Source organism: Sylvia atricapilla, chromosome 20, assembly GCF_009819655.1.
Source record: "Sylvia atricapilla isolate bSylAtr1 chromosome 20, bSylAtr1.pri, whole genome shotgun sequence".
NCBI classification, from domain to species: domain Eukaryota; kingdom Metazoa; phylum Chordata; class Aves; order Passeriformes; family Sylviidae; genus Sylvia; species Sylvia atricapilla.
The window spans coordinates 4,796,507-4,810,884 of NC_089159.1; the positions used below are offsets into that span (position 1 = coordinate 4,796,507).

Below are 14,378 nucleotides of genomic sequence, written 5' to 3' on the forward strand. Positions count from 1 at the left end.
AGGTTTTTGTCTTCACCCTGAAAAGTATTAAGTTTTGGTAAACTCTCCCCAGGCCTGTGGTCCCATCCCTGACACCAGATCATTGAGGCTCCCTCTTGGGTATAAATTAGGACTTAAATTCAGTTCATCACTTGTCCCATGGATGCAGCAGGACAGAGAAAGGATTAGCCCAGACCCTAGTGTTTTTCCATAAAATTTTCTGTACTTCTGAGGATTTTGGGAACTCGTGAACAGAGAAGGAAGAGGGAGGAGAGAAGGAGGGTCTGAGTTAAACGGCAGAGGGTTCCATCAGTGGTGTGTCCTTGCATGTCAGGCAGTTCTACCCACACGTGGAATGCAGTCATTCCTGTGAAAGGCACTGCTCGCCTTGTCACTGTTTGTGTTCTGAAATTGATTTTTTAAATAAAAAATGAGGCAAAAGCCATAGACTGGCAGCCTGTCACAGGCTGGGCTTTCTCACAGTGCTTTCAGCACAACAGGCTTGGTTTCATCATCATTCCTCCTTGCTGTCCAGGAGAACACCAAGGGGCTTGTCCAGCTTTTTCCTGGTTTATTTTTTATTTAGGCAGACTGGCTCATTCCTGGTAGAAATCTGAATTTTTCTGTGTTTACAATCCACTTTATTCTGGATCTCCTACAACTGTATTCATATTTTTGGTTAAAAATAGTAACTTCTCACCAGGGAAGTGATGGAGTCACCACCCCTGGAAGCGTTCAGACAATGAGTCAATGCAGCACTTGGTTGGAAATTGGACTGTATGGTCCCGGAAGTGTTTTCCAGCCTTACTGATTCCCCAAAAGGGCATTTTCAGTGGAGTCAATGATTTGAGAAGTCTTCTCCAGCCTTAATGATTATTTTTTGTTTAGGTAGACTTGCTCATTCCTGGTAGAAATCTGAATTGTTTTGTGTTACAATCAACTTTATTCTCCTACAACTGTATTCATATTTTTTGTTAAAAATAGTAACTTCTCACCAGGGAAGTGGTGGAGTCACCACCCCTGGAAGCATTCAAACAACAAGTCAGTGCAGCAATTGGCCATAGGGTTTGGTGGAAATTGGACTCGATGGTCTTGGAAGTATTTTCCAGCCTTAATGACTCCACAAAAGGGCATTTTTAGTGGAGTCAATGATTTGAGAAGTCTTCTCAAGCCTTAGTGGCATGGAACGGGTGTTATTAGTGGAGTTGATGATTTCGGAAGTCTTCTCCAGCCTAAATGATTCCACAGAAGGACATCTTTAGTGGCATAGAACGGGTGTTATTAGTGGAATCGATGATTTCGGAAGTCTTCTCCAGCCTTAATAATTCCACAAAAGGGTGTTTTTAGTAGAATTGATGATTTCAGAAGTCTTCTCCAGCCTTAATGACTCCACAAAAGGGCATTTTTAGTGGAGTCAATGATTTGAGAAGCCTTCTCCAGCCTTAGTGGCATGGAAAGGGCATTTTTAGTGGAGTCGATGATTTCGGAAGTCTTGTCCACCCTTAATAACTCCACAAAGGGACATCTTTAGTGTCAAGAAAGGGCATTTTTAGTAGCAGTGGGCGTCTCCTTGCCCCCCCGGCAGACTGACATCCCTCTCCCCTGTCTCCTAGGTCCCGCATCCGCCGGGAGCTGTTCATCGAGGAGATCCAAGCCGGGAGCCAGGGCCAGGCCGGGTCGAGCGACTCCCCTTCGGCCAGAAGCAGCAGGGCGGCGCACGGCTCCGAGGGGGACAGCTGCGACGGCGTGGACGCCGAGGGCCCTCCCGACGCCAAGGCCGGCGGCCCCGAGGCGGACGAGTCGGGCAGCGCCAAGTCTCAGGGAGGGCCCGCCGAGCCGGCTTCGGAGGCCGGGGAGGAGGAGGAGGCACCGCGAGGCGCCGCGTGCTCGGAGAGAGCGGAGCCCGAGAGCCTGGAGGACACCGACGACGAGGGCCGGCTCCGAGCGCCGCGGCAGGGCTCCCCGCCGGCACCGCAGCGCCCGGGGGACGCTCTGGAGACACTGCCAAACTCTGCCGCCGAAGGGGATGCCTCTACCTCAGCTGCCTCCGCCTCAGTCCTTACGGGGGAGAGCTCCTACAAGTCGAAAGAGAGTTCGGAGAGAATCTCCAGCGTGCCAAGCACGAGCTCGACGCCGGCCGCAGGCTCGCAGAAAGCCAACTCCCTGCAGAGCTTGTTCGGCTTCTCGGAGGCGGCCAGCTCCAGGAACACGCGAGACAGCTCCCTGAGGAAAAAGAAGGCGGCCAACTTGAACAACATCATCCACCGCTTGGAGAAGGCCGCCAGCCGGGAAGAGGCCGTCGAGTGGGAGTTTTGAGATTAAACTGGCCCAACTCGGGAGAGCTGGGAAAAAGTCAAAACTGGACCTCTACTGGGTTTTATTGTGTTCGCACTTAACCGCCCTGCGGGCCACAGGGCAAAAACGCCATAGGCCAAGGTGCATATAGAAATCAAACGAAAAACAAAAAGAGAAAAAAAGAAAAAAAAAAAAAAAAAAAAAGGAGCGTTAAGCCCGATTTATGTTTGTGTTTTCGAGGAAGAAAACTGAAATGTGTAGTCAAGCTTTTTTGTACCCTGAAGTGTTTTTATTATTGCCCTAAGTGATTTCCACGATTTCTGGAATAACTCATACAGCTTTGCCTTGTGCCCTCCTCTTTGGTGTGGGGCTTTAAAAAAATGAAAAACAGGAAAAAAAAAAACCTTAAAAAAAAAAAATCTTAAAAAAAAAAAAATCAAACCCACATATTAAAAGGGGGCTTTTTATCTGCCATCTAATGGCTACAGAGCGATAATACACTATTATCTTCTTAAACCAGGAAAAAAGGGGAGATTTTTCAAGAAAAAGAAAAAAAAAGAAAGTTTTTTGTAGCTGTTCAGTTGCCACTAAGAGATTGCACAGTCAACCGACTCTAAACACACTAGTTTGGATTCCTACATATTTTCAAGAAAAGAAAAGAATCTTGTTGTTTGAAACTTTGAATTAAAAAAAAAAAACACATTTACTCCACATATTTTTTAACAAAACAAAAAAAAAAAGTCACATCAGGAAAATATCTTAATTTGTGGTAGCTGACTTAGTGTTTTCTTGTAAGTGAAATAGAATATTGACACGTAGTGCACATTGTTTCATAGCTTTAACTGATTCTGGTCTTTTGCAGCCCAGAATTTGTTTAATACACTCCATTTTAGGCCAAATCAGGACAAAAAAAAAAAATCTGAATCTAGGTATTTTATAATCTGCTTTTTAACCTCTAACCACAGAGCACGCTGATCAGACCTCATATCTGGGAGGTTTAGGAGACAACTTAGAAGCAGCATGTACTTGATCATTTCACTCGGTTCGTAGCGTACAGGATTTCCTTTCAGCAAAGACCAGATCGCTCCAAAAACGTTGGCCAGTAACATTTCAGCCTGCTCCTTGGGGGCCCAGCCCGTGTCCCCGACATCCAGCTCACCTGGAATCCTTGGGGACGCAGCTCACGTGTCCGATCGCTGTCACACACACCACTAAGAGGGGCGTGGAGCTGCCGCAGACCCAGCCCTCCTCCTGCTGTCGGTGGCCATTTACTGACTCTCTTCCCACCACGAGCACTGAGTTTTAAATACGTTTTAGTTGTGGGAAGCTCCTTTGGTTTTTTTTTTTGGCGTGGATAAAGAGTACATGGCAATGACCAGACGGGCTCTTACCGGGGCGGAAGCAGCCCAAGCTCGAAACCAAAACCTTCGTGCTCTCGAATCCCAGCCCGGCCCGTTCTGCCCTGCAGAAATACAGCCTTCTCCCATTATTTTATGCACAGGTTAGGGCTGATCAAAGTACAAATCCAATTCTAACTTGTCTCTAACTCCTCCTGTTGTCTATATGTATATGCGTGAGCATAGAGGTGCGTGGAAGGATGTGTGTGCGTGGGTGTGTGCGTGCAATTTTATACGTCTGTGTATTTTCTTACGTACTTGTGCACACATAGAGTGCATTACTGCCACCTTTTTTCAATAAGCTGTTTTATCAGTTATGGCTTCTACAAGTTTGCTAATTTAGACTCCTTTATTGCCATATCTTTAAAACTAACAATAGATGATTTCGGAATATATATATATATAAATATATATATATATAATTTTTTTTTTGCTTATTTATAGGTGCTGTATTTTATTATCTGATTGTTAGGAAGGGATGAAAGGGGGCAAATATTCTTTAGAGGGATAGACTGCCGGCAGTATTGGGTATAATTTACAAGATGTAGTTGTCATACTGTATATTATTGATTGAAGACTTTTTTGACCGTATTGTGTATCATTGAACTTTTGTCTTAGGTCAGCATCTTTTTGATGACACTTTAATGGTGCATTCATTACTTCTTAAGTTTAATTAATATTACTTTTCTGATTTTGGGGGAGGGAGGGATGGGGGAGAGGAGTTCCGACTTTAAAGGTATGTTCCCAATATTACACCTCAGTGTGCTTGTATTAATTCATTAGTAGGATTTTTGACTGTAAGATGTGAAACCACATTTCTTGCATGATGTTTTAGAACTTATGTATTTCATTTACAGTCTCTTAACATGCGACAGCAGCACTTAGCGCAAGTTTTCACAAATTTAAGAATCAGTACACTAAAATCCATCCTTCTCATGACTTAAGGAAAGAAGGCTCTAGGAGGCTGAAAGGCAGGGATTTATTTCCGATTTTCACTGCTAGCTGTTTCAGGATTCCTCCTTGGGTGACTGGGGACTCGTGATGTGAAACTAAAGCTGAGGAATGGAGAGAGAGAGAGCAGCTGCCCCTTTCTGTGCTGAGCTGAGGGACAGTTGGCAGGGACAGACACCAGGGTGTGGCAGCACGTGCTGGGAGCTCTCCTGGTGTCCCACCAGGAGCGTGGCCAGTCTGTGGGAATGGGGTGAAGCCAATGGTGACCTCTCTGTACCTGTCCTGTGTCCTGGTCTGACTTCCAAAGCACAGCTCCGTGGATAACACACGTCCTGGTAGGAGTTCACATACCTTAGTACAAGTCACAACGAGCTGCATCTCCAGCCAAGAGCAAAACTGCTGCTCAGGAGATGCAGATATTTTCTTAGGTTCTTTCATGATTTTTATTTTTTTCTTTGTTGTTGTTTGGTTCAGGTTGAGGTTTTTTAATTAATTCTAGGCAATACATTTGCCGGTCTGTTCCTACTGTCCTTGTCTGCTGATTTGAGACCCAGGTGCTGGATGCAGTCAAGTGGTTACTCTCAGCTTTCTCCATAGTGAGGGGTGGGTTTTATTTTCTGTTTGATGATTTTTTAATTTTTTTTTTTTAAGTTAATATTCCCCAAACTGTTCTTGTGCCTGTGTCTATCTGATTGCATTCCATGATGCTTACTGAGAGCTCTGGCTGCATTGTACGACAGCAGAACTGTGTTCACAGGTCGCACGCAAATGCAGCACTTAAGGTCAATCTCTCTTCTTGATAAGCAATACGTAAGTGCCTTGAAACATATCTTCTTTTTCTTTTATTTTTTGTTTCCTGTTTATTTTTGGGTTGCTTTTCAGGTTTCCACTGGTTCTTTAGGATTCTTTAGCATCCGCCCAGTTTTTAATGCTGTAATGATTTTTAAAAAGCATATCTGTAGCTTGCCCTAGAGGAAATCTTTCTTTCATAACACTAACTGTTAATTCTAAGCTCCATTATTCCATTTGAGTCATGTAATTTTGCTGGATAAAGACAGCGTTCAGAAGTCAGAAGTCGCTCCATCCTGCCAAGCGTTGTCATTGGGATCTATTATAAAATTAATCAAATAAAATGCTGTCAGTATTTCCTATATTTTTGGCACTTTATTAACGGCTTAGCTCCTTTTTGCTGTTTCATATTTAATGATCTGTGTTGAATGTGGATTAGCCTGCTGAGATGCTGTTGGGGTGATCTCCTGCCCAGAGTCCCTTTGGGTCCCTTGGTGACACCCTGGTTCCAGGGCAGGGGACGAGGAGCACCCTCAGACCTGGAGCTCAGAGATGCTCCCGGGGTTTGTCCCGGTGTTTAGCCAAGGTCACAGCTGCTTTTCTGTTCCAGTGGAAAGTAGGATGGATTAGTTGAACTACTGCTGAGGTTCTCGGGTTGGACATGAGTTACCTGCTGGTGTTTCTGGCCAAGGCCCCCCAGTTTAGAGGCTGAATTTACCCTGCAGGGTGTGAGCGATAGTTGGGATCAGTTTGGAACTCACCCTCGGGAGGAAAATGTGCTTTGGAATAACTTTTTTTTTTTTTTTTTTAACTTAATTCAAAGGATAAAAAGTTGAAGGAGAAGAAATGCCAAAGAGCAGCACAGTGGCTGTCATCCCTTGGGTGCTGATTCCAGGGGAAGGGAATGTGTGAAACGTGTGACATGGGGCTCATCTCACAGGGCAGCAGAACCCTCGTTGCTGACGTTTCTTTTCCTGATGGATAAAAGCACAGGCAGTTTTCAGGAAATCCATCATGCCAGAGCCGGTTTTTCCCTAAGATTCTTTAAAACCATTTTATTTTCTCTCTCTGTTTCCAGTTCCATGCTCTTAACCAACACTCTGCATGAAGGGCCAGGGCTGTTTTAATAGAAATACGTTTATATTGCAGTTAAACTGTTGATTTTTCTCTCTGGATGATTAGGGAAGGAAAAAAGTGCAGTGCTTTCTTTGCTAAAAGCCAGGAAAGAGTATCCTGTGGCAAAAGGGTCATGCAGTGGGATTGTCAATACACTTCCATTTTTCTGGGCACAGATTTCAGACAACAGCATTGCAGATGTTTATTGGCAGAAATGCATTTAATTACAGTTGCTTTTGATGCCATAAAATTTGACCATTTTATTTATTAATCAGTGAAATGCCTATAAATAGAGCCACCCTTTAAAGGAATCCATATCAGTGCACTCTGCCCATATCATGAATTAGTGAGTCCTTTAGTAATAAACTCCTTGCTGTAATAGGAAAGATCTATATTACAGTTAAAAAGAAAAGAGTATGTGCCTTTCTCGTTAGCTAAAAGATCTCTGCATTATTTTTATGTAACTTGCTGATCTGGGATTGATGTAGAGCAGGGGGATCATGAACACCACAGAATTCTATGCAATATTTTCCAATCAAATTACTTAAAAGTCACTGTTTTTCAATCCTTTAACAGGAAAAATAGTCAGTTAGAGAAGTGCATCATTCTGCTGGTAATTCAAACTGCAAAGCTGATAAATTGACATAAAATAGGATTGAAGGAAATGTGACAAATTAATGTGATGAAATAATGGAAAATGCTAACAGTGGTTGTGGTCCCTACAGCTGCCATCAGAAGTCTGTCATCTCCCATTTTAAAATTAATAATTTCCAGTATTCTTAAAGCTTTTATGAATGAGAATGCTCCTGGCAAAAACAGGGCAGATTAGAAACAGGGAAAAAAATCTTATTTTGACCATACAGAAATTATGAGAATACATGAGAAAAAGTAATTGTGTTTGGACACTTAGCACTTGGATCCCAAATGTTTTATTTCAGTTGAAATGCCACAGTAATCTGTGCCTTCAGCAGGGCTGTGAGAGACCAGTAGCTTGGCAATTTATTGCAGACTGAAAGTGAATGGTGACATTTTTAACCTGCACATGGTGGGCACTGTTTTGGCTTCATTTGTGTCTCTTGCTGCAGAGGAGTTTCTGAAATTCTCTCTGATTTCTCTTCACCCAGGAGATGTTTTCTGTCTTCAGCCACTCAGTGTGGCCCAGCTCCTCTTGGAGACTCAGAAACAAGAGGAGGAGAAGGAAATTTGTTTCTTAGGTGGGGACTGGATTTACCATTCCCTAAAACCAAGTCAAGGCTTTCCTGTCAGTGTGTGTGGCAGTTTTGGCCCTGGTGTGACCTCTTGTCCCTAAATTTACCTCACATGGATAAAACATTGGCAGGACTGGGTTGATTCCTGCGTTGTTCTGCCTTCCCCTTTCTGCTCTCTGAACATCAGCATTTTCTCTGTGTTGCATATACAATCAACTTTTCTGAGAATTTAAAAATTCTGTACAAAGGACAGACCTTCCTTCCCCCCATCCCTCAGCAGTTTAAAGTCTGGGTTTAAATTGCAAGGAGAATCACTGGCATGGGAAATACAAGATCTGAATTTCTTTTCTGATATTACCTTTGTAGCAGTCCCTGCCTCCTTCACATACATTTGAGCTCTGAAACGTAAAAATATAATTCCACCAATTTCTTCTTTCCTCCCCATCTCTTTTATAGGATATATTGACTATGCCATGTATAAAGTACAGTTAATAATGGATTTTATAGCAAGAAAAGCTCTTTATACCATGCCTAGGGACAGATTTGTCCTACATGACCAGGTCATGGACTATACCCTACCCTATTAATATGCAAGGATAAAATGGTTTTATGCTCTGAACGTGAAATTTATCCTTTTGGAGAAGATTAGCGTTAGGCCTGTGCACTTAAGTTTTCAGAAAGCCTTAAAAACAGGTGTGGAAGTGGTGCCATCTCTGTCCTCAGGGATGATTTCCCCCCAGCCAAGTGGTACTGTGGCATATTTAATAGCAGTTATTAGTTATATGGTCATTTTCCAGTTGAAGAAAGTCATTCATTGAACTTTATTCGTGGGCCCCTCACCAGCATCCTCTGGTATAATCCAGGACCTGCTTTTCCCAAGACCTGGGCATCTGTATCCATCCCAAAATCCTTGGCTCTCTGGGAAATCTGTGTTTCCACAACTCTTGAGAACGGGAAAAAAAAACCCTGATGGGATTACTGGGCTTGATTGTCATTGCTATTCACAAACATCTTCTGGCACTGACGTGCATTAGAAGGAAATGCCTCCTTTTAAAAAACTAGTAAGATTATTGTATTTTTTTCCTTGTCCGGCTCTTCTGTAAGGAATAATTCTGCCAGTTTCAAGCTTGCTTGACTCACAGTGGTGGTGGGAGATTTTAGCCACAGTTCTGTAGATTTCCTCTTATTAAAACTGTTGATTTCATCACATCAATTCAGTTTCTTTGGACTTTGAACCAGCTGAGTGCAGAGAGCAACTGAACCCTTAACCATAACAAAAACAGTGCAGCAAAGTGAATGCCCCTGTGATGTCTGTGTTTGGCTTTCTGTTTGAATTCCAGAGATATTTGTAATACATAGTACAGTCTTCACCCAAAGTTCTTTGCAAATGGAGAGCCATGCCCAGAATTTCCTGCTGTAGTGGTGCCACACCTGATTTTTGCACAGTTCCTGTGTAATTCTTGGTAGTGTCACAAGAGCACAGCCCCTCTCTTGGCAACAAGAGCAAGAGTTGTGTTCTCTTCTGTCTGTGTGGGTAATTAGTATGCATTTTTGGGAGTTGTTAAATGTGTCCCTGTGCATCATTCCAGGATGGAGAAGCCCCTCTGTGTATTTAACATTTGTGTGCTTGGTCTTAATGGTGCAGCAGAATTGCTGCAGCCAAATTGGTGAAATCATTTGGGATGTAGGTGAGCGAGGGCTTAAAACCAATATGTATTTTAATGGGCAGAGGATGCCATTCCCCACTTGTCAGAGCCATTCCCTGCTGTACAGAGGGGATTAGCCACTGGAGAGACCAGGCTGCTGGAGATGCGTGGGTTTAACTAATGAGGACAGGGAAGATCATGCTCAGAATACATAAAAATGATCCCGCGGGTCTGAGATGTGCAAGAGCCAAGGAACTGGGAAGGAGGGGTCAAACCTGGTCTGTGAGTTTGGCTTCCTGCAGGAAGTTCATATCCCAGGTATTTGCACACATGAAATGTTCTCTCCTTTTATCCATGGACAGTGAAGAAATATTTAAAACAATCACAAAACCAGCTGATGAAGTAAATTCTAGCCAAGTATGGAATTAAAGCATGCAGTTCAGCCTTGCTCTCCCTTAGCTGAAGATTCAAGTATTTGTAGGAATCAGGTAGAAATTTTCTGTTAGGCAGCTCCTCTTGAAGGCGAGTGTCTGTGCTTTCAAGAGAATAAATAAAACTTGGCACTTGACTTGCTCTGAAGTACAATCTTGTCTCCAAGTAACTAGGAAAAATATTTTTGCAATCAGTCTTTCAATCAGACTGTCCTGGCTTTTATTAGCTTCTGTTGGACCCTTCGTGCTGTTTTGATGTGTTATTTATGTGTGGGTAAGTTATTACTAGCTTTAAAAGTGTTTCCAAAGTATCTGGTTACCTCTGGATGCTGGTACAGGTGATACAGGGAGTACTTGAGCATCTGCTTTGGATGGAAAGGAGGAGCGTAGAGAATAAGCAAGGTCACATCTGTATTGTACTTTTCCTTTTCCTTGATCAGGGCTTCCATTTCCTTCTCACCTTCTCTAGAGAGATGGAGTTCATGGGTCATTCCTTTTTTCTTGTGGGAGAAAGATTTTAGTCGAGCTTGAAATGATTTTATTTTCACTCCGTAGGCATATCATCAAAATCCTGTGTGTTGCCACGTTTCCCGTTGAGTCTTTAGGTTTTGCTTCCTGAAATTTACTCTTTCACTTTCTCTACTCGGAAAGCTATGTGCCTTATTTCCTAATCTCTTTGTGGAGAATAATCTAAAGCACAGTGATCTGGCTTGCAGCTTTTTTTTTTGTGGGGGGTGGGAGGTGGGAGGTGGGTGGGAGCAAAAACGGATGGAGCATCCCAGTGTCCCACCACTGGCACGAGCACTGTGTGAGGAGTCTTTGTGCAATAGAAACTCTGGGTTTGGATCTGGGGCCCTTCCAGTCCCACAGGCAGTGAGGGGGAGCTCCACTTCAGGAGAATCCACATTCCTGGGGGAAAAGAAACTCCCGTGGCCCCGTGGGTTGGTCCCCAGGGAGAGGGCTCAGCCCTCACCCAGCGGTCGATGCTCGTAGGGCTCAGCCTCGCCCCGTGCGCTCCTCGGGCTGGGAGTGTCCCAGAAGGTTCCGTGTCCCTTCGTGCCATCAGTCACCCCTGCTGTCCCCATTCCCGTGCCCCCAGGGCTGTCCTGGCTCTGGGTGGCCAGGCACTGTCCAGTCATTCCAGTCAGGATTTGGTTTGGTGCAGAACAGGCTCTCCCCACCCCGGCATCCCCTTCCCTTCCCGAGCTCGCTCTCTCTGCAGCATCAGAAGGTGAAACACACAGAGGTGGCTTGTGATTAGGACAACAATCTGATAGTTCCTATTTATGAGATTAATTTTTAACAGTTTCTTTCTTGTCGAGGTTTTTTTTGGTTTTGGTTGGTTGGAGTTTTTTTAATATAAACACAACAGGAGTATTTACATATCATTGGTTTGGGTTGGAAGGGAACTTAAAGCTCATCCTGTTCCAACCCCCTGCCATGGGCAGGGACATGTCCCACTAGACCAGGTTGCTGTCCCCTAAATGGATGTTGGAGAAAGCTTGGGATATCCTAAAGATGGAGCAGGTGGTTCATAGTATCCATATCATTGTGCCCCTGTTGTGTTTTCTAGAGCAATCATTTTTTTTTTTTTAAGGAAAAAAAAAAAGTATTTTATCTAAATGCCTAATAAATAATATTATTTAAATAGTTTTTTAAGTAATTTAGGACTGAGAATAAGAAGCCTCAGTTGTGAGAGAAGAGACTTAAAATATACAGAGAGAGAAAATAACCCTGAGCCTCCTAGAGCCTCTACTGAGAATTTGCTAAAGACGCAGAGCCCCTGGTCAGAGCACATTGTAATTAACTCACGAGTGTTCATTTAAAATGAGAGACTGGTTTCCTGTGATGTTCATCTTTGTTGGCATATGTTTGACTTTCTGAATTCAGAGCTGATTCCCTTCTCATTCAAAAGTTGGTCAAGGAGAAAAAAAAAAAAAGGAAAAAATAAGGCAAAAAATAATAATTCACCTTCGCAGCAGCAACTTTTCCTGGTGTGAGCTCTGGAAATCCACGTTGTGCATTGTCTGTGGCACAGAGGGGTGGCTCAGTCTTGCTGCCAGGTGGAGATGTGTTCAGACAGGCTTTTCCCTCCAAGGTGGCCCTGGGGAGCAGCAGAACAGCCAGACTGCAGCCCCAGATCCCAGCGTGTCCAAGGCAGGGACAGGCCAGGCTCTGGGCAGCACCAGCCAGTGCCAGCTCCCCCTGGCATGGGCACTGCAGGGCACAGCACCACTTCTGTGACTTGGGAAGCAAATTTGCACTTTGCCTTTCGAGGGTGTCCCACTAAAAAAAAACAAAAAAACAAACAAAAAAAAAACTATCCGGCGAATTTCCCAAGTCAGGTTCTTTTTCCTTCTGGTGTAGTCCAAAAAGAAGCTGAAAATCAGAGTTCAGAATGCCCTAGTGTCAGTGTTGGATCAGCTCTGCCAAACAAAAGGTTGTTCCTCTGGGAATACTCTATGCATTTCTGTGGTGAAAAGCATTTTCTCCCATTCCTTTGCTGGAAATGCTGTGAGAATGTCACACGTACGAATTTGGACGTCGATCCCAAAGCAGATGGAGGCTGGGGAGGGAGGGGGGGTGTTCTTTTTTTTTCTTTTTTTCTTTTTAATTGTTCCCCTCATGTCCCTTTTCATTTTTTTTTATTCTTTTTTTAATTAAAAAAATTAACTCTTTGCATTTGTGCAATAACTACTTGCCATGAGAATGGGCAGACCTTGGAAATGCCCCGACTACTAACACAGCACAAGATGAACTCGAACAGAAAGTGGTGTACTTTTTCCTGAGAACTTTTTTTTTTTTTTTTTTTTTTTTTAATAATAAGCTCAGTTTTTACCCCAGTGTATTGTGGTGTCTTACATTTTTAGCAGTATTTTATATTTTTTTCTGTAACGCACTAAGTCTTAGATGTTTTTAGAGCTTGTTTGTTATATTCACAATCACGGATTTTAAAAAAGAAAAAAAAAAAAGGAAAAAAAAAAAAGATCCTCACAAAGACCCAATTGACCAAAAAAAAAAAAAAAAGTGTCATTTTCTTTTTTTTTTTTTTTGTACAAGTAGCTTTGAGAAGCCCACATTGTGTTGCTGTGACTCATCTTTTGTAACATTTTATTTCTTGGTATTTGTTTAAACATAAAAAAAAGTAAGAGTTTATCTGGCTGGCAGTGCAGGGCAGCGCTCCCTCGTCAGCAGACGGCATTGTTTCTGTCTTTGTTTGGTTTAGCCATAAAATGTTTGTTCTCAGCACTGTACAACGGTCCCTATATGATATGGAGAAGCAATATCACTGTATGAAACTCACACGATGTATTATTATTATTATTCACTAGCACCCTAGGTGTGATAATTGAAGTAAATATCTTTTATACAAACACAATTCCGCGTGGGCTGTCTTTTATTGAGGTGAGACCTGAGTCCAAGCAGCAAACATTTACATTGTGCTTCTTTTGGTTTGGTGATGCCCAGAGGGATCACAGGGATGGTTTGGTGGGATTTGTCTTTGGCCAGGGGAGGAAAAATTTACTTTTTGTGTATCAGTTCCTGTGGGGAGCGTGTGTGTGTTTCCAATGCCTTAAATATTGAACTGGTAGATGTCCAAAATGTTCAGTGAAATCCAAGTGTGGCCATTCCTGCTGCAGTCGGTGTGAGGTGGGCACCCAGCTTCACAGACAGAAAATTTGAGGTCTGAGACTGTCGAGGGGGATTGTTTTGAGCACCACAGCAACATATCAACTAATTAAAAAGGGAAAAAAAAAATTCAGCTACCTGAGGTCGGGAATGCTTTAGGTTCAGAAATGAAAATGTCAAAGAATTTTCCCAGATACTTTGCTCACTGTTTATTTTTACAGATCTTTTATAGGAAAATAAATTCCTCCTTTAGTGCCTTATGGGATGATCCTATAAATACTCTCAGTATTTACAGAGTGAGGAGTTTGGTAAGGAGCAGATGCTGTAATCAGTGGGATTATGTTTAGAGAAGCAGTGGAAGAAATCGATTTTTTGGATGCTCTGGGTGTCAGGTAGAGGCTGTGTGGTGTGTGTCTGTGCTTACCTGGCTGCTCTCTTGTCCCTGGCATGCCCCTGTCTGATTTTTTTGTGACTGGAAGGTTATTTTGGGGGACTTACCTTGGTTTCTACCATCTCCTGTAGTGCATCCCTGACACATTTCTCCTCCCAGGCTGTCCTGTGCCCTCTCCCAGGGGGTTCCTGTGGAACAGGAGTTTTGGAGGGCCAGGATGGATATTTGCTGTGGTTCTGTCCTGAGAAGTCTGTCCTGGAGAGCAGGAGTCCCAGCCTGGGATCTCCACCCCAGTGAGGGTGGCACTTTGTCCAGCTCCATGTTACTGTCCAAATGTGTGTCTTTGCCATCTTTAGGCATGGGGGAAATTTCCTCAAAATGTATTTAAAATGCTACTGAATGCCTTCATTTCATGACAAATGTGCATTTTCTGGTTTTGAAGAGTCTGTGACAGGTTGTTCCACAGGATGGAAAGGTTCATGGTTTAACACCTTTTTTTTTTTTTTTTTTCCCTTCTCTTTAATAACTAGTCCAACTGTTGATTG

At 43.2% G+C, this 14,378-nt stretch overlaps 1 protein-coding gene across 7 annotated transcripts in view; it reads left to right on the forward strand.

Moving 5' to 3' along the window:
* CUX1 (cut like homeobox 1) overlaps positions 1-14,378 on the forward strand; it is a 274,071-nt gene that overhangs the window by 240,242 nt on the left and 19,451 nt on the right. For 6 of the 7 annotated variants that reach the window (XM_066333199.1, XM_066333200.1, XM_066333203.1 and 3 more), the window contains one exon: positions 1,593-13,191. The exons of the other annotated variant lie outside the window; for it this stretch is intronic. In XM_066333199.1, the coding sequence (XP_066189296.1) occupies positions 1,593-2,295 (703 nt within the window). In that variant the 3' untranslated portion in view covers positions 2,296-13,191. Of the gene's footprint in view, positions 1-1,592; positions 13,192-14,378 lie in introns of those variants that run through there. 7 annotated transcript variants of the gene reach the window in all.